General features: G+C 39.4%; 2 protein-coding genes across 2 annotated transcripts in view; one reads left to right on the top strand and one right to left on the bottom strand.

Moving 5' to 3' along the window:
* The window catches only part of sipa1l3 (signal-induced proliferation-associated 1 like 3), a 79,060-nt gene extending 63,698 nt beyond the window's left edge, over positions 1 to 15,362 (bottom strand). The window contains exon 1 of the mRNA XM_055045726.1: positions 15,227 to 15,362. The gene's annotated coding sequence lies outside the window, so the exon portion shown is untranslated. The remainder of the gene's footprint in view (positions 1 to 15,226) is intronic.
* A 2,830-nt stretch (positions 15,363 to 18,192) lies between these two features.
* The window catches only part of map3k10 (mitogen-activated protein kinase kinase kinase 10), a 33,735-nt gene continuing 27,486 nt past the window's right edge, over positions 18,193 to 24,441 (top strand). The window contains exon 1 of the mRNA XM_055045729.1: positions 18,193 to 21,107. Within this exon, the coding sequence (XP_054901704.1) occupies positions 20,168 to 21,107 (940 nt within the window). The 5' untranslated portion in view covers positions 18,193 to 20,167. The remainder of the gene's footprint in view (positions 21,108 to 24,441) is intronic.

The raw sequence follows: 24,441 nt of genomic DNA, 5'->3' as shown, positions 1-24,441 counted from the left end.
GTCTGTTCCTCCTCGGACCTCCCTGGTGGATCGGAGGTCTGTCTTACCTTGGACTCCTCTGTTTGTTGGGAGCGTTGTGTTTGCAGGGGGGCCTCTGGTTGGGTGGAGACTTCAGGATGGCTATTTTCCAGAGCAAGATTTAACTTTATCTTCAAGTCTGTAACTTGACCCTGCAAAGACTTCACTGTTTCCTCCTGTTTTATATATTTAGAAGCTTGCTCAGTGTGACGTTTGAGCTGCTCCTCATATTTCAGTCTCACTCGATATTCTTCAACCATTACTTCTATGAGACCCTTATTGTGGGAGGCGCATTTTTCAGCCTGCCTCTTGAAGTAATCGAGCTGTTGAAGAAGGCTTTATCGGCTTTAACTTTGGAAGCGCAAGAAGCTCCTGGCACGTTTCTGTCATGATCTCGTTTGACTTGCAGGTGACGTTCTTTGTCTAACAATTTTTGCAGTCTCTGAATCTCCTCCTGCTGTGATTTTACTTCAGCCTGATATGCAATCCTTCTGTCTCGTTCCTCATGGAGATCAAAGGTCTTACACTGCAACTCTTTTTTAAGTTCATCCACCTGCTTTGTGAGATTGATGACGTGTTGGCGTGTCTTGTCCACGACTTCCACTGAGGGGGTGATCTCGAAGCCAGCAGACTGAGTTGTTTCCTGCTGGACTTCTGAAGATGTTGAACTCTCAAAGTTGCCGGAAGGACTTGATTCCCCCTGGATCTTTGTTGGTACATCTTCCGGCTCAACGGGGCTGTCGTTGTCATCCTCGAAAGGGAAAACGACAGCGTCGTAGTCGACTTGGACGTCGAGGTCCATTATGTCGACCCATGAAAGCTTAGATGGTAAAGCTTCATGTTCAGATGCAAGCTGTTGTTGCTTCATGTCGATATTCTTGCTCTGAAAGGCGTGCGATATCTAGAATCGATATGCCGCTTGTTTCAATGACTTTCGAACGTGCTTTGTAGAGTGATCTGCTGCAATCGAACTGTGGAACAGGTCTGACAAAATGCTCTCTGTGAGCTATATTCAAGAGAGAGATTTCTTTGTGGCATCATAGAGTAATGATGTCACTGCAGATGTCATTGATACCGTTGGAAAAACATTCTTTTTCTATGGGAGTTGATAAGCAACCAGCCCTAAAGTACTGCCATTTGTGGCCTTGCTTGGGAATGTGCTTCTAAATAAAATTACTATGACGCTATTCATCATTATCTGTTGAAAAAAGGCTGAAAATTTTTCACGCTTTTCTGAGAATTCTAACATATATTTTGTTTTTCTCCACAGTAACCCTAATATTATTTTGCACCAGCAAAGACAATCAGGTTTCTATATATTTATCACCTCGTGGTGGCAAAAGCAACAACAACAAAGGTCTTGTTCTTAAGTTGGACTTAAGATGGACCACATCAACTTGCCAAGTTGCATTGGTCTACCAAGTTGAACTCCCATTACAATATATTGAAGTTTGTAGTTCTGTGACAAAAGTTCAAGGTGCACAAAATATTAGCAAGGCATCTGTAACTGTCACTAATGGGTGCAGGTCTCCTGCCAAAGCAACTCATGATCAAACAAACGAGGCCAGGGGAAGTCATACATGCCGACAGAGGTTTTCGCCCCTCAAAGCTATCTCAGGCATCTGGACGGAAAGCGGCATCTTTGAAGTGGAATCTGGCCAGTGAAAACAGCTGAGTGAACGATCTGTGTGATCCAGCAAATGGAACACCAACAGAAAGGCATTCTCACCACGTCTTTAAAATCGAGCTCCAGCTGAAAGAGCCACAGCAACACGGAGGGAGAGTGTGGCGCCCATGGCCCCAACTCTTTACCTTGTGGTCTGAAGTAATCAGAAAAGAGCAAAGTACAAATAAGACAAAATTTCAGGTCTCCATCATTCATTTCTCTTTCTCCGAGTGTTTGGTTTAAGCAGAAGTGTGATTCCAGGGTGTGGTCCTGCATTCACACAGTGCTGCACATGTATTCACAGAGGCCCATTTGTTTTCCAGTCAGGCAGCTATGTGGCCTGTAATGAAAAGATTTGACTAATAGCTTAATATTTAGAGCAGAAAAGTTGGACAAAAGGTAAAGGGAGGAGATGGGGAGTGTTTAAAGGAATTTAGTCATGCAGGAAAATTTGTGTAATTTCTTCTCATGACAAAGTTGCTGATTCTAAAACTATACAGACATAATTTTTTGTCATCTTAATTTTAAACGACAGTGAAGAAAAAAAAATCTTAATAGGTGTGGTGGAGATGGCCGAAAAACATAATCACAATATATAAGTTTCTTATCAGTCAATATTGATAATTATCAATTAGTTTTTTTTATTTGAAATATTTGAAATAATGCCAAACTGATGGCGTGACTTTTCCTCTTTTATCCAATTTTCACTCCACGCTGTTTTTTATTTTTATTTTTAAACAGTTATGAGGCACAGTGGTGAAACCTTAAATTGTCGCTGCACAAGTTACTCAACAGGTTGTTGCTCGGTAACAGATGAGCCAGTGAATTCGTTGATGCCACTCACCTAGCTTAGCTGGCCGTGAGAAGTTGAACGGCTAAAGCCTTTGCCTGTATCTCCCAGAATGCTGTGCAATTCCAGATTGGAGTCTAGTGAATATTCAATATATCTAATACTCTGTTAGACATATATCAATCACACTATTATCTACTGATATTGATCACATGGGTGTCACTGCATATATTGTTACTGATTTACTGTCTAGCCCCAAGTCAAAATATCATGATGTATTAAAGGAGAAAGTAGTTATGAGCAGGATGTGTTTTAATAGATGCAGCCATGTGTGCATAGAGATGTTTTCAGTTGAGAGAAGCAGAGTGCATGTCTGGAACAGGGAGGACGAGAGGTGTTGAGGGCGCTGACAGCAAAGTGGGTCAAGTGATTTTCAGCGATGATTGATAAGTGATCTTACAAACACATTCAGTCACCAGGTAGCTGACCCACAAGGACTAAATATTCCCAATCTCCATCCTCTCCTGTGTTATTGTGCTTCTTCTCTGAATCCCGTTCATTAAAGCAAGAAGAGATCATCCACACACTTCCTCTCCAGAGTCAACCACGTTGATTTCCTCCACAGACTCACAACCTCCCTCCATCTCCAAGGCTCTCTCTCAGGGGGTGATTGATGCATCACATCTAAATTTGCTTTTTTTTGTTGTTGTTTTTGTTCTGGTCATCATTACTATTTCACACGTGAAGCCTCGCCTAACACAGTGAACGAGAGCTCTTTTAATCAGAGCTCAGCTGCAGAGGTCAATCAGGGAGGCTAGGGAGGAGGGAGAAAATGGCAGGATGAATTGAAGGAGGTGCTGGAGGAAATGGGAGAACATGAGCAGGCTTTCTTCTTCCAACAAACCTCGCTTTCAGCCCTTCCCTGTGTCTGCGCTTCTCTCCCTCGTCTCATTAGGCCGCTTCACTCCCTGTGAGTTATCAGCCCATCCGTCTCCCACGATGATAACAGCCTCTAAGGTCTGTGAAGAAACACCCAAACCTCTGTCGCTTCCTTCTGCCCTCCTCTGCTCCTTGGCCGCCGCCTACAAACGGTTAACAAGCCACGCTGCATTAACGTTAGACAGAAAACATATGGGGGGGAAAAAAACGCACAAACAGTTTATTGGGAAAAAAATCTGCTGCTTCAGCAATTTGGTAACGGCAACAACTGATGCTGTAGACATAGGCCCCTGAGACACAGGAGCATTTAGCACTCACTATGAACTGCGCAGCCACTACTGACCTCTTCAAGGTTTTTAACACCTTGCATCGCTTGATGTTTAAGTAAAACAGTCATTATTAATGCACTTTTAGACAGCTGGCCTGAAGATCAACTTTCCAACAAATCTCAGCATGTGAAAGCTATGCTCCACATGCATTTCTTTCTAAATGACAAATAGAAACTGAAATAAATGAATACATCTCCTGGACAAAATTATTGTAGCCATAAATAACCTGCAATATATTATTGAGCCAACTCTAGACGTAATAGTTTTTTTCTTTTAAGCCAAAGCAGTTGTGACGTAAAGTCATTGTTTGATTTGACAATTTAGTTATGATCTGTAAAATTCTTATGTTGTTGTTAGTGCTGGTTGGAGTTGTGTTAATTTAGCTCAGGGCGCTCTTTTACCGATCTCTCACTAAATCTGTCATTGATAGATGAGAAGTGTTTATTTTTTATTGAGTTAAACTGCAATAAACACGCTGCTATCTGTAACAATTACTGTACTACTAATACAACAGATACATATCATAAAACAGCACATTAAGGCAAATAATTTTCAGGCTGCTTGGGGTCAGCAAAAGAGCTTAAAACCATAAAAGGTCTGACCATTCAGTTTGATGAAAACAACATTTACTTCCACATCCTCTATATCTTTATAACCACCACTGTTAAGAGATTAATGTCTAAAATAATGATATTTTGTTAATTTAAGCAAATATAAATTTCAGTTGAAAAATGTTTAAATATTATATTGAAAAAGGCTTAAGTTGTTAAATGAAAATAATCAGAGGAATGTGCACAATTTTTATCTGATTAATCATCGCAATGATCAATTGCTGAAATAATAACAGTTGCAGTTCTAGTAGATCGCTGTTGACTCACTTTCAAAACTTGAACAATGCAGCATAAGACAGCTGATTGGTGTACATGCTGGTAGGCATTGTAACAAAAGTCAATAACTTCATTTGTTTTCTGAAAGCAAATTTACAACAATACACACCAATCAATCATTAGTTCAGCTGAGATCAGACAGTCATACACATATAAAATAAAATAACACACTTAAAAACAAACAGTTCAGCATTTGTTCTTTGTGAGAAATCCCCTTATGTTGCTCTCAGAACTAACCTTGTATCTCCCCCGCTCTGTCTCACCAGCATCATAAACTAATTAGCATTCCAGACCATCTCTGAGCAGGCCAGATCAAATGAACTCGTCTGGAAATAACCCGCGAAATAGCCTCCCTCCAAATCTGATTTGGAAATGAGCACGGGAAGGAAAAAAGAACAACACATATTTTGATACAGTACCATAATAATCTGGGGAGGAGGTATTTGTGGAATGACCACATGCTACACTCAATTAGCATTAAAACAATGCGCCTACAGTAAGCACTAATAACTTGACATTTTAAGACAGAGGGAAGCACTCAAGGGAGACCTTACATGCATGAACATCCAGTATGCTTGCAGGAATGCATGTTGGCCCAAGCACACATGCATCAAAATTAAGAAGATATTTACTTTTAATATGCTAGAGGAGGCTGAAACACGTAAATAATGTTTAGAGAGATGAACATGTTCGTAAGAGCAAAGGATCCTGTCGTTGGAGAAGAAAGTGAAAACATGTAAATCCATCCACAAGTTTTCCGCTGGTGTTACGCCCTTTTACTTTCAACATGCTCACCGGAAACTACAATGAGCTCAGCAAGTATTTCAACAATGCATGGACAAAGAAAACCTTCAGGGTCTCAGCTGTGTGCTGAAGACTAACTCTCTGGCATTTTTCTGATCTTGAAAAGAGGGAGATTACTCATCTCCGGTAAGTTGGTCATTTGTCTTCGTGACAGATGTGGACAGCGGTGGAAGGCTGCTTCCTTCCCTGATGCTTAATGACCGACTCACATCAACACTCATGTCCGACACACACGCATACTAAGGAACGCGCTTGCTTCCTGTCTGACAGCTTGACCTCTCCGGTAGGCAGTGAGGGAAGCGATGAAAAATGCCAGCAAACTTGGTCAATTAGAAACACAGATAAACGCGTGAGCTACACTAACCGAAACCTTGCCGTTTTAAGAGTGTGTTAAGTGGGCTGAATAATTACAGTGTTATGTTTATTTAGTAATTTTCCCCTGAGATGATGGGCTTTTAAACTTTCCCACTCGCTACTTGTTTTGACAACTCATTTAGAACAAGTTTAATGTTCAATCACGTTTATTTCTAGCTGAGAGGCACTTACTTTTTTTGAGTAAATGGCTCAGTACGGTTTTGTCTGACAAATATGATTGTCATAGTACTATAATTTCCAGTAAACATAACTGCTAACATGGTATACCCTGCCCAAATTAAATAAAAATTGACATAACTGCATTTATCAAAAAAATAAATACAAGTAAAAAAACTATCTTTTTACTGTTGTAAAAAAGATAGTTATTATTACAATTTTAATGTTATTGAGTTAAATTTTATGCACAAACAAAACAAACAGCAGCTAAAATTAGAAGTAAGAGGGATAATCATTCAGTCTTTTAAAAATATCGCCTCTATTAAAAACCTATATCATATTTATTCCATTTTAGTTTAAAATACTTCAAAAAAGAAACAAGAGTGTCTGCCAAGATTGGAACCGTCAGGTAAGAAAGGAAACCAAAAGTTAGTATCAGTCAGGAAAGGGCAGGTCAGCGGGTCAGTTCCCTAAACCTTTGAAATGTATAAAGCAAAGCTTAACTTGTTCTAAAAGCCATCATTTTAAAAGCCGTTAGATATACCTTCATACCAGTAACTAGCCCACGCCTGTTTGTAATTAGGCCTGTCACAATACGCAATAAATCAGTTAATCATGTCATCAATTCAAATGAGCTCAATAATTTCCATTTTCATAATATATCATATTCTCTTTTCTCTCTTTTTCTGACAAAACTGGATGACTATATTCTTCAGTTTGGTCTCAATTAGCCCCCCTTTTTTTTAAAGGACAATTTTGTTTACAGAGCCTTCATAATTCATTTTATTTGTTGTTTTGTTAATTTTAGATATTTCGAATGTCCTCCAGTTTCATGTTAAAAGTTCAGTCAAATTTAAAGTTTATTGATCTTTGTCAATTTTTGCATCATTTTGTCATTACCATTACATCACTTGAAACGGACAAGAGTCTTCTGCACCATTCTGAACATGCATACATTTGAACAATTTTTAAAGTCCCAAAGTGTATATATACACTGAGAGGTTATGCCTCCTGTGCGTTCAAATCAGTCAGATTCTTTAGGGTCTTACTTGCATCTGGTGAGCGGTACGAGAGCGGAAAATAGCAGCAAGCCCGACAGGTGAACTCGAGAAGCATCCGTGATGGTCAAGCTCAGGCGTAAATGTGTGAAAGTGGGTTAATTTAATTCTCTCAGTCCATAATAAACAGATGGAAACAGAATCAGCTGCTTCTTTATCCTGCCAGGAAGGATTTCCTGTTTGCAGAGCATTTCTCCCATGTTAGTGTATGATAGAGCTCTTTGTGGAAACACAACACCTGTTATTCCCATGAGTAAACTCTCAATTGGGGACGACTATGAAGCAGGTGTAACAACACACACTTCCTCTTGACACACCAGACAAATCCTCCAAGACCCAAAACAAGGCTGTTTGAACAGAAACATAACACAGAAAGGTGGCAGCTGCATTTCTAAGAGCTATAAGCAAGGGATGCACATCTGAACATTTTAAAAAGTTTGTTCACTGGCGTAGCAAAACTAAAGACTTTAATCATTTCAAGTATCCTAACCAGTTGTTCTACACAATAACATAACAGCGTTTTATAGAGAGGCACATATGGAAGAGAGTAGAATTAAAAAGGGGCCAAAACAACATCTAAGAATACTAGAGTAATTATATGTGTTGCACCAAAGCAAAATCAGGAACGAGTCACCAGAGCAGAAACAAAGAGGGGGAAAAAAAGCATTAAAAAATTAAAAATCATACATTTAGAGAAAATTGTGATTTTTTTTATTTATTTATTTATTTTTTTTACAAAATATAGTAGTTGAAGTATTGAAGAAACCACCCCATTGGTTTTAGCCAAAAAGCTGCATGTTTGAAAGAAGCAAATGGCTACTTTACATCGCCACCACATACGAAGACACTAAATTGAGAAGATCTGTAACTTTGAGTGTGAAATCCTTCAAGAAAACAAAATGTTCCACTTGGGATACGGTTGTCCTGGCGCAAACTTTCTCCAGAGAACAACACGCAGATGCATTCTTTAGCAACAGAAAAGGAATGAAAGGACATGAGAACAATTAGACGTCTTGAAGCCAACAGTTTTGCATCCTTACTTTGGAGACAACAATGCCCACTATAAAGATACTGGTGAAAAGAAAACAGAAGGCAAAAAGCAAATAGAGTATAGATGTTGGTCAATTTTCCCTGGGTTATGTGTGATTGGAGGTCAGTCGGTCAAAAGCTGATGTAAATCTTCTGTTTATTTGGAGCATGAGTATTAAGAACTACCATCATTTTTGGCTTATAAATGCATCAACCAGCAGTTAGTTTTTTGAAGCATTCAGGAAGCAACAAGTGCTTTCTTTGGTTGATATCAGCAAAAAAAAAACACCTAAACAGATGCCACTGCAGGCCTGGTGAAATCAGTTTACGTACACCATGTTGTCAGGGCATTACTTTGTAGTCAAGTGTGTGACTAATCTTGTTAAAAGCTTAGTGTTAACTCCAGTAACACTGTTAAAGGGTGTGCGGATGGACGATGAGGCTTTTCGATGTGTTCCTACCAGCACTGACCGCTGGTAGGAAACTGGCCAACCTGTGGCAAGGCAAAGCGTCCTCAACATCTGTGTTTATCCTCTAGCTAAAACCAACAGGCTATATTTACTCCGGTCAAACATATCTAGCAGCACAGAGGAGCAGAGAGAAAGAAAGATGGAGGCTGGTTCTTAGCCTGTGCTGAGATAGAGAGGCTCTGTCAAACCAGCCAAATACAATACTTTTTTGGGTGGCTACATGCAGGACTGTAAGTCAGAAATTTCACTGTTCCCATAAGAGTAAGACTGTGATCGTAAAAAAAACACCTTGGGAGAAACTGAGTGGTCCGAAAAAACAAGACAGGCTCAACTGACCAACTGCCTGCCTATCAAATGTTTTATACCTCAACAAAGCCCATAAAGCAGAGCTTCATTTCAGAGAGCATTGTGTGTCTACCGGTTTCTGTAAATCTGACCTCTTGACACCATCATTAAAACTGACTTATGGATAAGATCCTCAAGGGAAGAAAACTCATCAGACAGAGTGAGAGAGAAGGGACTGTAACACCAATTATATAATTTCATCTTGTACACCTGCACTCTGACTAACACATGAGCATGACACATTTCTATAAAACTGAGTTAACTGCACATGAAGGAGCTGGTTCAACCACATTTCAAATACTCACCACAACACAGCGGCCACAGCTTTAACAAAAGAAAACTTCACCAGGGTGCTTTGTAGCCAGATTAGCCAGAACTGGGAAGTCCATACCTGCCAGGAAAGATTTTGATTCCCTGCAAAGAAACGTTTTATGCACATCTCCAATGCACCACAGTGTTACATAAACATGCACTGCCTTACATAAATACCAAATAAAATGTAGTTTTCTGCACTCCCTGTACGGATGCTTGCTTTCGCCCACATGATTCGAACTGGTACCCTCAAACTGCCTGGTTAGACAGACAAATGCTGTTTAGACAAAAGTAATATATTGTGATTTGCATATGCCTGAGGTCCTTATTCAGTTCTGCTATGCTACTGATTCATGCAGTAACTTGGAAAAGTTTTTAAATGCCCTTTTCATATTGTGTCTCTTTAATAATACAAACTTAGCACTTTATTGGGATTTTATGTTCTAAACCAATACAGTTTGCCACATATTTTTTAAAGAGGGAAGAAAATGACCCAAGGGTTTGGAAAAACTTTAATAAAAAACATCCCTCTTTATTCTGATACCCCTAAATAGAAGTAAAATTAAATAAAGTCACCAAGCTATTAGAAAGTTTCAATCTACATGTAATTTAACCCCAGTATTGTCTGTGAAGGCCTCTCAGGTCTGTTAGGGGACTTTAATCAAACTCTAGTTTGCTTGCCTAGAAAGTTGCTTGGGAATGTATGAACAAGCAATCGAACTTTGATGTAGATCAAAACAGTGAACGCTGGTCAACCTAAAAACTTTGGTATCTATTTGTTTGAAGTGACCTCTGTTATGGTTCATATGCGGATGCAAACAGACTGGACACGGCTCCAAAAGCAGAAAGTAAATAAAACCAAACTAAACACATCAGTCTAACAGTAGCAGCAGAAATGGGTCATGGTCATTTACCAAAGGCAAAAGAGAAATCCTACAACTGCTAAAATCTGATGCCTCCATTTTTGTTTGCGCGTCACAAAGAAGGAAGTTGCAATCAATGTCTCCTTCAGAGGTTTTCATGTCGTTTCCTCCAGTGGTCCTTGGTGCAGTACCAAGAGGGAGGGGGTTTGGTTTGTTTGACGCAGTGTGAAAGTGAACCACACCAGCTAAATATGTAACAAATGTTGCAATTTTGGTCCCCAGTCTAACCAAATCCACTGGACTATCATGTGTGAAAACATCCTTGGAGATCACTAGTGAACAGGCAGCATAAAGACCAAGAAATACATTGGGCAGGTTAGGGATAAAGCTGTCAAATTTTTTTAAGAGTAAGCAAAGTTATGAAAAATGTTCCACTTGGACAACAATCCCAATCATGCAGTCAGAGTGACGACGTATAGAAGAAAGCATGCTGATGTGTTAGAATGGCCCAGCCAAGATCCAAACAAAATTCTGTGCCTACAATCTTCATCCAATCCGACTGAGCTATTTTGCAAAGGATGAACCTGTATACATAAAGCTGATGGCCATACTCCTAAACACTCTGTCAGTCAATGTTTTTCTACAGTCGTCCATTACTTTGCATTGGTCTACCACAAAAAGTCCCAATAAAATGTGTGATTGCAATAAGGCAAATATGAAAAAATTCAAGCATTTTGAAAAGACAAAAAAAAATTACCAACAGGTAAATGTTAATGCTCTAAGAAAGGATTTAATAAATTGCCAATACTTTGTTCAGTTTTAGACAATTTTGTATTTGGATCCAAAATATGTCATAGTGGCTTTTTTTTCTGTACAGCAGAATTTTTGACCAAACATAAATAGGAGTTGCCTGGTCTGAACCACTGGGTCGATGATAACTTCACCTAATTTCACATTTTCCGATAAAAGCATTACAACTGTAATCAAGCAGAAACACCTGCTGACCAGAGTCAGTTAATGTCCTAACAGCATTTCAGCCCAGCTAGGAGGAAGCTGTAATGACAGGTGTGATAGCTTGTGGAGTAACTGTCAATGCGGCTCTAACCTGTTAATTTATGAGGAAGAATTGGGAAGAATAGTTTAAAATGCAGCTCGACGTGAGCCGAGTCCAAGTAGCCCGTAATGTTCAGGTTATTCAATTACACTTGAGGGGAAAAAAAGGAATTTTAAGACAATTTTACATGCCTGTCTCCTTAAAACATACACTTATGCAAACACACTGGGGCGCAAGCGTGGACCTTGACACGGAGCAGATGGTATCCATGCTCTAACGGTTTGTCCTCCCACTCTGACCTATCAGGACACATCCATGATCATGATGGATGGCGTGTGTGAGTGCATGTGTTTGTTCCCAAGCATTCTGGAAGCGCACACTTTCTTTTATATTAACCTTTATTTAACGAAAGGATGTGTAAAAGGATTAACTGGAAGCCTGGCAAGGGATGATATTACAAACAGCAGAAGCGCTGCCAACATGTCGCAGCTGGGAATCAAAAACTCACAGGTGCCAAAAGCACAGCTTTTGACGCATTAGTGAAATTGTTACAAGGGGCACCGGTGGTAAGATTTCTGTTTTTCTAAAAAGATGATCACACACACACACAAAAAAAGCCTGCAAGTAAGTTCTCCAAAATGAATTTTTCAAGAACAAAGAAAAAGAGGAAACAGATCAACAACTGAATCATTCGTGTGAAGATACAACATGGTGATTCAAACCAATGTTTACAGGCAAAATCACTCAGGTGGCCCACATCCAGCTCCCTTTGAAGACAGTGTTCTTTGTTCCTGCAGCTGCTTGCAATGAAACACCAAACTAAGTAGCAGAAAATATGAGATGTTCAGACTGATCCCAGATCATAAGCAACTGTTGTCTGGCACCCAGTGGCGACGACTACAAGATAACTGCTGGAGGCGCTATACCATACCCGTGACATCAGGTCGAAGTTATGAAAATAGTCCATATTAGCTCAGATAATGTATCACACCAGGTTGAAGAATGTGTATCATACAAGAATTACAAAGCTGGAGATGTTCCATTTAGAACAACTGAACATGAAGAGAAGCAGAATGGAGAAATTTGAAGTAAATGAGTGTGACTGCTATGTGATAGTGTTTAACTGAAGCAGAGACAATAGGAGCAATTGGGTCATTTTTTTCAGTGTCAACAGTGTAAATGTAGTATCAGTTGATATGATTTATAACCCAATTGCCCCTTAAGGACAATAAATTTCTCTACAAGTACTACTACATAAACATTACTTCTAATGTTTAGATAATTCAGTTAAGTTGTGATCATTTTCATTCAGCCATTTCATTGTACAACTAGATATAAACAAGGCAGGGCAATATATATGTATCACAGAACACAATAAGCACATTGTGAAGAATGCCTGGGCTACAATTATGTTCGTCAATACTTTCAGTAACGTGAATTCAAATTCTATTTGGCTGCAATCTATTTGATGACACTAGTTTTTAAGATTTTGTGTCAGAAAATAAACTTGGTCACGTCATTGAGAAACTACAACCAAGTCACTTCATTTCCAAAACAGCATATGCTGACCAGAAGTTGCTTTTCCAATTAAACCTTGGATTTTATTGAAATATTGATTTCCAATCCCAAGATGCTTGACAGATTGCCCATTATCAGAGGTCATGAATCCTAAAGCAGACAGACATCAACACTTTTTAATAATTATCTGATCATTTATAACTTGTACCGTTAACGCAACACTCATCAATATTTGATGCATTTTTTTCGCCTAATATCACACAGCCCTAGTTTTGAATGCAGTAGGTGCTCGTTGGAGTCTCTCTGCAGCAGGAAGCTGATTGTTGCTAAAGGTCACAGAGAGAAACAGACAAGTGAAGAAAATGGGTATTTATCCCAGCTGATTTCACCACTGCAATGTTTAACAATAATATCACCATCATGTGATTTCCCAGCATCATCCAGCTATAATAATGACTATTAGATACCACTGTATATTTTCAATTTAAACATCCAACACTGAAGTTAACTGTGGATTCAATGGTGAAACAACAAACGTGACCTTTTGGCTCAATAAAAGTACTATTGAAAAATCAATTATTGGACATTTATTCAAAAAGACAGCACATTCATAAAGCACTTCTTGTTAAATGTTTTTGGACAAGTGGGCCTGTCACAATAAGCAATAAATCAATTAATTACATGATACATTAAAACAAGCTCAATAATTTCCATTTGCATGATTTGTCATTTTTCTCTTTTCTCATGCTCTCTTTCCTACCAAAACTGATCTTCAGTGTGGTGCATTGGGCTCAACTGGCCCTTTTTTGAAGGAAAATTTTATTTACAGAGACTTCGTAATTCATTTTATTTGCTGTTTCTATTGTTTTGTTTGCTTATTGCAGATATCTAAAATGTCTATCAGTTCCAAGTGTTAACTGTTTATTAGATTTCAAAGTTTATTGAGATTGTGTTCTTGCATCATTATGGTATTACCGTTATATTACTTGAAAATGGTCTTGATCATTTATTACAATAATTTCTGGGATAATTTATTGTCCAGCAAAATTTGTAAAGACAAAAGCTAAAATATTTTTCAAGCTAAGCATTTTTATTCTTTTTTTTGTGTGTCTGTGTAATTGTGAGTCACAATTTGTCAGGTGTCCAACGTAAATTGAGGGAAATAAATTACTCCAGTCTTTTAGAGCTCAACAGGCTGACCACATAATCTTTTGACCTACATAAATGCTCTTGGCATTAGTTCTTTTTTTTTGCTGTCAGATGAAACAGACTGCCTGCGACAGACTGGTGACCTGTCCAGGGTTTACTCTGCCTCTTGCCCACCCGTCCTGACCCCACTAGGGACGAGGGAGTTAGAAAATGGATGGATGGATGAAACAGATTGTTTTCACATGCAACTTTTCAATATTGTGTTAACATACCTGCAAAAGAGCAAAAGAAGTTGGATATGGAAACTGCATGAACCTCTGCAGTAATCCATCAACAACACTCCTCTACTGGATTTACAATGTGCAGAACCACCTGAGTTCCACACTGGACGTGAAATCTAGGTTATACCCACTGCACACAAACACTAATTTGTAATGCTGCTCACGTGATTAACCAGAAACATCATAGTCACCTTTATTATTATTATTATTATTATTTTTTTTTTTTTTTTGGAAGGTAAACAGAGTAAATGGAGCCAAGAGAATGCACAGTGCAGCCATGCTCTGCTGCTCTCAGGAATCCACATCCTAATGCTCAAGGTGCCATTTCCCGAAGGCTGGGAAATACAGCAACAGCAGCACATGGGATTTCAATAGCAAAGACAGGCATCATCTTCTCCCATTCAGCCGGTGTATACACAAACGCACCTGTGCAACAATGCGTTTGCTAATCCTGATCAAACTGACACAGGTCTTCCGACAGGTGAACCGACGGTGCGTGTCCACACACGCAGAGGAGCTCCTCCAGTCCTGCGTTTACTACAACAATTAAAACGTGTTGCACGCCCCCCTCATGACGACCCGTAGCCGCAAACAACCGTTTAAACCCCGCAGCCCAAACATTGGTCATGCTCCGCGCAGCGAAGCGAGCCTCCAACCAGCACAACTTGCAACTACTCGAAATTCAAAGCTTGTTTCCAGGCTAACTTAGCAGCCTAGCCTCGCTCCCAAACAAAGCTCCATTGTCTGGAACTTGTAGTTTTTACCATTTTCCACTGGCCCTCGCGACTGTGATTAATTCATGCGCAGGAAAACTACAAAACCGAATTCTATAGAACCCCAGAGAGCATGCGCACTGGATCTTGAACGATCAGAGAGGTTGTGGAGTATTTTTGTTGTAAATAAATGATCGCGGGTAGCGGTAGATTTGAAGCTCGCCGGGAACTCCCAGGCTGAGGCAGAGCTCGGGGCTTGGGGTACCAGCCTCCCGGTTAGACTGAGGGACAAACGGCTGGGCGGCAGTCGAGAGGCTGACTGAAGTTGGTTGGCTCAGCTGCCGCCGCTCCGTGTTTGCCCCGCTCGCTAACGTTCAGTTCTCTCGTCACTTTTCAGCTCCTGAGAATATTTGCCGCAGTTTCAGCTAAAACAAGCCAAAGAAAGCCGCAGAGACAATGAAAAACCTTACCCAAAACCCGCTCCGGTGTGTTCTGTTAGTCCGTTAATCACAACTCTCTGGACATCGGGGGGGAAACAGTCGGTGGTTCACCGTCAGTGTGCAGCTTGTTCTCCGAGCGAGACGTTGCCAAGAATGCTCAACCGAAACCAAGGTACAAACTGCGCCCGCACTCCTACCGCGCACGCGCAGACACATTAGCTGCAACACTGATAGTAACCAGAAGGGGCAGCAGATCGCCAGAGCTGAAGCAAGAGGTTTCAATACGTAATCTAATCCTACATATCCATTTATTTTCAATTAAAAGTAATTATATTTCTCCTTCTCACATACATTGTCGCATGTCTTTATAGCTTTAAAGTAACTGTTTATAAAATACAGCAGCATTGCCCATAAATGTCAATTAATTATGAGTTTTCTTCAGGAACTTAATATATTTTTTTGAGCAATTCATCCAATAGAACAATTTGGATTCAGTCTCATCTGATCGTCTACAATGAGAGAAGCAGATATTTTTTTCTTAACGTTTTTCGTCCTGCAACTCTTTAAACTGGGTTGTTTCAAATTCATTTCTAACACGTATTAATTTCTAAAATAATACTCCAACAAGCAAAAATACTTCTTATAAAAAGTATACCTCTGTTCTTCATTATGCGATTACATTTGAGATTTCCAGAAGTGTTTCTTTCATATCAGTAATCAACCTTTCTCATACTAATGTGCATCATTACTTATCTTTCGATTCAGCCCAAGTTGTCAAAATGAGTTTCATTTGTTTGACCTGGTTCTAACCTGAATCATGTCGGCGGCTCGCCGCAGTATTAAAATGTAAACTGACGTGTCATCGTTTTAAACTGAAAGACTGCAGTACACTGATATTTGTCTGAGAAACGTATGAGTTTTCCAGAATTATGTAATTCTAAGTATAGAGAATAAACACTGTGGCTATATGGATGGACTTCTGAGGCATCATGTCTTTTGTAGTTTTTAATAGTTACATTTCCACCATGTTTTATAATAAACAATCCAAAATATATTTGTCAATATTTGTAATTAAACTTTATTAGCTTGATTACTTGTACTAGTAGAGACTTTTAACTATTCTTTCAATATTTTTTTATCTTCATAATTGCATTAAAAAAAAGAAAAGAAAAGGATTATATCTTTATTTCTACAGCAACCAGAAACAAATTGGACTTTACAATTTAATCTATGACAAACAAAATGCTGAAACGTTGACTGGATTTTAATTGTGAGTTTTCTGATATTTTAAAAAATCATTTCAGGTGGGGTCAATTACTCATAGATAAATAAAACTGAAAGACTGCAGTACACTGATATTTGTCTGAGAAACGTTTGAGTTTTCTTAAATGTAGATTCTAAACGTCACGTTTTGAAATGTCTTGGCAAAATATATTGAACATCTGTTTGTACGATTATTGGCATAAAATTGAATAGTATTTTGATTTCATTTGAATTTGAGATGGCTTTTGTCGACTGGTGTCTGGATCCACAAATTGAATTTGAATTCAAAGGCAAGTGCACAAGTTGCTAAATGGCGCCACCCTGTGGTGAGCAAAGATAATTTCCCCACTAACTGATATTTGTGTACCTTCAGATTGGTCCTTAAATGTCTGTGGGTGGCTCGTAGTTGACGAAGTTTAGTGATTTAAGGTGATTTAAAAAAAATAATGCAATCTTTTTACTTGAATTTATGTTTTTGCATCTTTATTTAATGTCTGTTGTTTGACATTTTCTAGAGAATTTGCAATCTTTTTAATATTGCACCTCAAAGAAACATTGCCATAAACAAAAAATTATTGTTTATTGACTCAAACAAAAGCAATCTCAGTTCTTATAAGCATATAATCATCCACCGTTTCCTTTTGACATTACGTGTTTCCAGTTGAAACAGTACCAAAAAAAAAAAAACTAAAATACTATAAAAACAAATTGGTTTTCACTCACTTCTTTACAGTTATAATTTTTTTATTCAAATCACAGACCAATGTGACAAAACATCTGGCAGAAAAAGAACTTTATTTTGTTTGTAAAATCAACCTTTTCGGTGGCTTACCTGGAAATTAGAAACTCTAAAACTCATGTAGGCATACCTGTAAAATCACTTTTTAGACTGTTTCATGCCCGCTGTTTGTGAACCAATTTCCTTTTTCCGTTCATTCAGTTTTCTATTAATTTTGTGAACATGCAACATCTATCAATGAGGATGTCTGCTGCCACAGTGATTGTGTAAAGTGGGCCGTCACATGATCATAGATTACATTTCTTGATTGAAGAAAACTTGTTTTTGCCTTGTGTTTTGCTGGGAAATTTAATGTCAAGGTATTATTACATTGGTCAGCTGACGTTGTTTTTAAATGTGCGATGTAAAAATTTTGACACGAACATTTAAAAAATATTTGTGTGTAATAAATCTATATGCAATGCATGTTTCACAGGTTGAACTGAATCACTGACAAATGGTGGATTGTAAGAACCTGGAGTTATACATCATGCTTGTGTGTCAGTAAAAACGCACCAGGGGGCAGCGTGGCTTCATAAAAGCTTCACTTGTGAACATATTGTCAGATTTTTATTTATTTAAAATGTTAACTTATTTTTTTTTTTATGTTGTTTGATTGTACATTTTAAAAATAATAAAGACATTCCACGGGGTAATTGATGTCAATTCAATTCAGTTAATTGAATTAACATATAATTATTTTTTTAACATCCAAAAAAAACATTGATTACGTTCATAAATTAGGTTTTATGCATTCATTATAGATCACAGAATAGGTGTGAATTAAACCTGAATATATTTTTGTCAAGCTTTACGAAAATATCGCACTATTTTCACATATGTAAACGCACGACAACGCGGTCTATGTCATAGTGGAGTAATTTAAATATTATTTTCTGGAACGATTGAAGTATATCTTCAGTATTACCAATCCCTTGTTAATACAAGCATGATATTGCTAATTATGTCATTGTATCAGCTGACGAAATGATGTAGGTCAAAAAGAAAGACCTTCTCAACTACATTACCCAGAATGCACCAGCACCGTTTCATATTATTTTGCCAGGACCGCCTCCTCTTCCCGGGATGAGGTGAACTGCAGATTTGCACACGGCCGCAGACGGGATGGCCAGAGATGAAAATGCACGCTGCGGCCATCCGGATGACTTGAAGATCGAAAACATCGGACGCGCTCGTTCTCGTGAACGCGCACGCCACTGCCCGGTGTGTTTGGATGCAAAGTCAGCCCACAGACTGACAGCTCCGAGCTCGGGAGCGGAATAGTGGAGTCTACGCCTTATTTGGAGGACAAAACCCGCCGGGACACGGCGAAACGCTCCGGAATAACAACAGCCACTAAGCTGCAAATGCCGCTTTTATTTAATTCTGAATTTAATTGGGGTTTCGGATCCTAATGAAGACGCCCCTGCGACTGTTTCTGTGGATGTTGCTGCCTTCAGTGTCCAGATTAGGTTTCCGTGGACGCCGGGATAAAATAAAATCAGAGGCGGAAGACGCGTCATACACGAATTAGAATATTTTTGTATTATTATTATTTAGAAATAGGGACACGGCTACAGTGGACTCGGGTCCCCGCCAGCTCCATGCAAATCTTCGCTGACAACATTTTCCACCTTGCTGAACCGAGCGACAGCCTCCGTCTCTGCTAAAGAAGACGTTCACACAGCCGAACATGCAGCTCCTCCTCGAAACGTGAGCCAATAATGATAAATGTTTGTATTTATCGGTCCCCAGCGAAGAAGGACTTCTCCGATGGAGCCCCGCAGCAGCAGAGGCGACTGATGCAGGCCGCTGCGCACGCACGGAGGCAGGTTTGTTGCGCTCGCGCTTGCTCTGGATGCTGAACATGGTGCCACTTCGCTGCCCCGCGGCAGTCACTGAGTACCTGCTGCCACTCAGCCGTCGGCCCGGCTCTCTCATCCCCGCTCAGCTGTATTAAAATGGACGAGGCCCTTTTGTCTGGAGCCTTTCAGGGAAGCGTAACCGGCTAACGAGGTGGCCATGCGTGGATAGGATTTAGCCCCGCACCGGCTCGTGGAGATGTAGGGCGAAGATATCCGCGGATATTTCCACGCGCGACGCAGAGGAGAAAGCGGCACACCACGTTCATGGAGACGACTGGCGGGGGAGGTGCATCGGCTGGATGAGAAGTGATGCAAACCCCTGTCCCTCCCTCCCCCCCCAACTCCTGCACAGAGGATTTCACTCGGCTCATGCACTTGCTTTGGCTGTTACTGAGAGCCTAATAATTCATTTTCCTGACTGAAATTAATCTGACAGTCAGCTGTGGCTTCATTGTCACGCCAGCAAGTGGTGAAGCCGCCTCCGATCTCTCAGGGTTCATTTTTAATTGGCTGAAATTAAGCAAACTAAAGCCAAGAACGAAAATCTCCGAGGTCATAATTTATTATTATTATTATTGCGTACGTTTCCTAAAACCTAGGAATGAATTTGTCACAGTTGTGCACATCCTTCACTAAATATTTGCATCCTCCAATGCAAAACCACAGTGATGGCAATCAGTTTTTATTATAAGTAGCTATGAATACCTACCGTTTTCTAATTTACCGAGAATTTGTGTCAGCTTTCAAAAGATTCAACAGTTCATGCAAACAATCCGTTTTCTAGGAAATTCAGTCATTGAGCTGCCCTGCTGAGTGTCATTGTTTGACCTGAAGTACATTACCCCTGTGTCACCCTACCTTTTGGCCATACCTGCTACCTGCGTATTGTGTTGCAACTCTACGATTTGGCACAAGTTCATAAATGAGATGCAGTGAGGGGGGAGATCCCCTGACCTGGGCTCCTTCAGGCTGGTCGAGACCACTTCGTCTCAGTCCATGGGCCTTGTGAAGGTTTCGTGCCTGAGTTGACACGGGCCCAAAGCTTCAAACAGCAGTGAGGCCGCCATGAATCCATACGGAAGACCAAGCAGCACAGCGACCTCGGTGTCCTGCACCAGCTGCGGAGGCTGCTGCTCACCGCCTCCCCCTTGCCTCATCCGCCCTGGGCCCCCGTCCTCTTCTACCTCCTCCTCGTCCATGCCCCCGAGCATGACCCCTCCACCACCGATGTCCCCCGCCCCGTTCGTGCAGGTGGAGAACGGAACCAGCTGGAACTCCTCTACCGTCTCGTCCTCGGATTCTCCAGATTCTCATCCTGGTCACCGATGTGGGGTTAAGAACCCCAACCCTTACTGGACGGCGGTGTTTGATTATGAGGCCACAGCAGATGAGGAATTAACCCTGCGACGCGGTGACCTCCTCGAGGTTCTCTCCAAAGACTCCAAAGTGTCTGGGGACGAGGGGTGGTGGACAGGAAAGATCCAGGACAAGGTGGGTATCTTTCCGAGTAACTATGTCACCAGAGGAGACGCTGCCAGTTACCAGCAGCTGAAGGTCGGGAGCCTGGTGGCAGTTCGGGTGAGTGATTCCCCCTTGGAGATTGACTTCTCAGAACTGACCCTGGAGGAGGTGATAGGAGCCGGCGGGTTCGGGAAGGTGTACAAAGGAGTTTGGCGGAAAGAGGAGGTAGCTGTAAAGGCTGCCAGGCAGGATCCAGATGAGGATATTAGTGTCACAGCGGAGAGTGTGCGGCAGGAGGCCAGGCTGTTTTGGATGCTTCGTCACCCCAACATTATTGCTCTCCGCGGAGTTTGCCTGAAGGAACCCAACCTCTGCTTGGTGATGGAGTATGCCAGAGGAGGGGCTTTGAACCGTGCACTGGCTGGGAAGAATGTTCCCCCGAGGGTCTTGGTGAACTGGGCCGTGCAGATTGCCACGGGCATGGATTACCTGCACAACCAGGCGTTTGTACCAATCATCCACAGAGACCTCAAGTCCAGCAATAGTAAGTACTTTAACTTTTAAAAATCTGTACTGATGAGATTAGCAACGATCAAAAAGGATTTTAGCTCATTACAAATTTAAAGTTTGTTTTATGGTCTCTCTTGCCATCACTCCATATCTTTAACATGAAATACACTGCAGTTAAAATAATTGTCAACAAGATTTTTCATAGTGTACTGTAATTGTTCTTTTAGATGGAAGATCTTCTTTAGTGGGTAAAAGATGGCGGCTGATTTTGGTTCAAAGCATGTCCACCTTTTGCAAAGTCACATTTACCAGGATGGATGAACAATTATTGTTTATCTTTATCTGGAGGGAAATGTGTTAAAAACTATAACTCTTAGCTTATGACACTTTGGATAAAAAAAATACAGTCAAACACAGTCATACCCAAGACACCAGTTACTTTAAAGTCATATCTTTGGACTTTGGGAGTATGTGCGGAAGAACATGCAAATCCAAATACCAAGATCTCATGCTATTTGAGATATTTGAAACCCACCAGCTCCATGGCGGGGTGCTAACAGTTGCATCGCCGTGTAGCCGACTGCAGTTTTTAAAGCAAGTTTCACAGCCACATGTGTTTAATTTAATTCCTTTACCTTTATTTTAAGTGAGATGCCAACATTAAGTGCTTTCTCTTTCCCCTTGATTTGAGTTGTCATTAAGCTGAAACACAAATGAGTATTGTTTTGATATTAATGCTGGTCTATTTTTTGAAAGCAATGCCGCTTTATTTTTGCCATGCGCTGTGTGTCAGCTTGTCTTTTGGTGATAAAAACGGTTTACTGCTGGCTGATTGTAAAAAGGCTTGTTCACTTATAAACCCAGATCTTTAAAAACTGTTTACATGAAAGCATGAATCCGACCTTCACTTGATTTTACTGAAATCAAACTAAAGCACATGAAAGAACATTCTGTTTGTGGATTTTTATCAACACACCATAAATGTAGAACATTTTTAAAGAACATGGGGGAAAAAAAACCTTTTAATATTTGATGAGTTTGATTTGGGAAAAACTGACTAATTCTGATCATTGGTCAATTGACTGACAGATATTTTCTTTCTTTATCTAAGTATGTTGAGTGACATGCTGGTTTTATTTCCTGATTGTACTTCTAGTTGTACAATGTATGATTTTAGTTTGCTGGAAAAAAAAAGATTTCCACCTTCTTTATGGAGCCGAGAAGCGATTAGAAACAATCACGTCTAGAAAAACGCAGAAACATGATGTTTATAACGTCGTTTGCATTGTGAAGCGACATGACAGCTTAATGTTTTTATATAGTTTTAAATGAGGATGAAAAACAGCCTCCTCTCTTACTCTCAATAAAAGAACTGGACTTTAATCTTCCAGATATGATCTCAGCCATAACATGGCAAAATGATAACAGCCATGTTATCATTTTCATAGCTGTTGTATCGAGGGGGTTAGAAAATACAAAATTTCAGTTTACAAGACTCTTCTGCCACACATCACATTATCAGTTGTAGTGGAGGAATAAAGCACATATTTGTTCTCTTTTTCTTTCTCTTTCTCTCCCAGAGAACCACAGCTTCACTCAACTCTTTACTGAGTGTGTATATAGTATATATATATATATACAAATATATATATATCTATATATATATATCTATATATATATATATAGATATATATATATATATATATATCTATATATATATATATATAGATATATATATATATCTATATATATATATATCTATATATACATGTAGATATATATATATATAGATATATATATATATATATATATATATATATATATATATATATATATATATATATATATATATATATATGTTGCCTGGGGAAAGTTTGCGATGATAGCACTTTGTATTGTGTTTTTCCATCAGAGGAGATGGTTGAAAGTATGAATACACTTCCCACAACCTGTTAATATTGAGATTCACATTTACTGAGAATTATAATGGTAATCTTGCATAATGAGGTTTTCTGATCCACAGCGGCTGTTGAAAGGTTTTGTTGATTTTAAGAAAATTAAATCCTAATTTATCATTTCAGAACTTAATCAATCTTTATGGTGAATTGTATCCTTTACAAATAAAGTGAACAACAAACACATCTGTTTTAATGGAGGGAAATTCTAAAAAAACAAAAAATGGCTGCTTTACTTTATTGAATTACCTTTTCATTAAATTTCAGCTTTCAGTCTTCTCCAGTGTTATAATGAATGTTATCCACCTGATAAAGGTTCAAGGAGGATTCTTATGATAGATATCTTGAGTCGAATGGATGCCGTCAAGGTTTTAGTCAGGAGAAGATTACAAAATTGCAGCATTACTAAAATTGGACATTTGTACTTACTGATGAAATGACGAGATGTAAACTGGTCATTTGCATTGTCCAGAGTCGTACGTTTATACAAATCGAGGTGCTAATTCAAATTTTTGTTTATTATTAATTGGGTTGCACACATGACAACAATCTTTTGTATTCTTTATATTTCTGGAAGAATGAGTTTGGCATAAATAATGGTCCTTTACTTCCAAAATTAACTTCTAGATTTTGCTAAATTCTCTCAAAACTTTACAGAAAAATTTTATGGTGTAATGAAATCAGACTGGGACTTCTAAATGGGAAGTTTGGGATCCCTTATCACCAAGAACCAACAGTAAACTGGTGGTGGCAGGATTATCTTCTGGGATTACGTTTCCCCTGATTCTAAACTTTTGTCACTTTGGATAAAATCTTTAACAGCCTAACCCTTTTAAATACTTGTCAGTTTTAAAACAAAATCTTTATGCAATGCATGACTCAAATCGTGCAACAACTTTATCTGAGACAAATTTAAGTCTTGTAAAGTTCCATGCTAGACTCCAGGAAAAAAACTGACAGATAATGTGACAGATAATATGCTCTGAACAAGAGAAGTCCCCACAATCTGGCAAATATAGAAAAACCTTTCCAGGTTTAGAAAAGGTAAAATGAGTTGGTTACAAAATGGGATGCTGATGGAATCACACCAAAGAAGACTGAATGCTGAAATTAGATCAAAACGTGTTCAGCAAGATATTAATTTAGCATTATGTAACCAGGTTGTTGCAATTTCTATGCTGTCTGTTTCCCTCAACAGAGTTGATTCCTAAGGATAGATGTCACAAATGATGTTAAAATCAGTTTTCAGTGCTTTTTGACACAAAACCCCAACATTGTAATCGGAGTGTGAACAATATTTGCCTCACAGGTGTTTGATTTGCAGCTACGACTATGGCAGATATGAGGTTGCTTTGTGGGACATAATTTAATGCAAACGAGAAACAACTTATTCAGTCAACTTGACTTCTGCAG

The sequence above is a fragment of the Poeciliopsis prolifica genome, unplaced genomic scaffold (assembly GCF_027474105.1).
Source record: "Poeciliopsis prolifica strain line A6 unplaced genomic scaffold, Auburn_PproV2 SCAFFOLD022, whole genome shotgun sequence".
NCBI lineage: Eukaryota > Metazoa > Chordata > Actinopteri > Cyprinodontiformes > Poeciliidae > Poeciliopsis > Poeciliopsis prolifica.
Note: the sequence above shows the minus strand (reverse complement) of the source record. Positions and strands in the feature narration are given on the sequence as shown.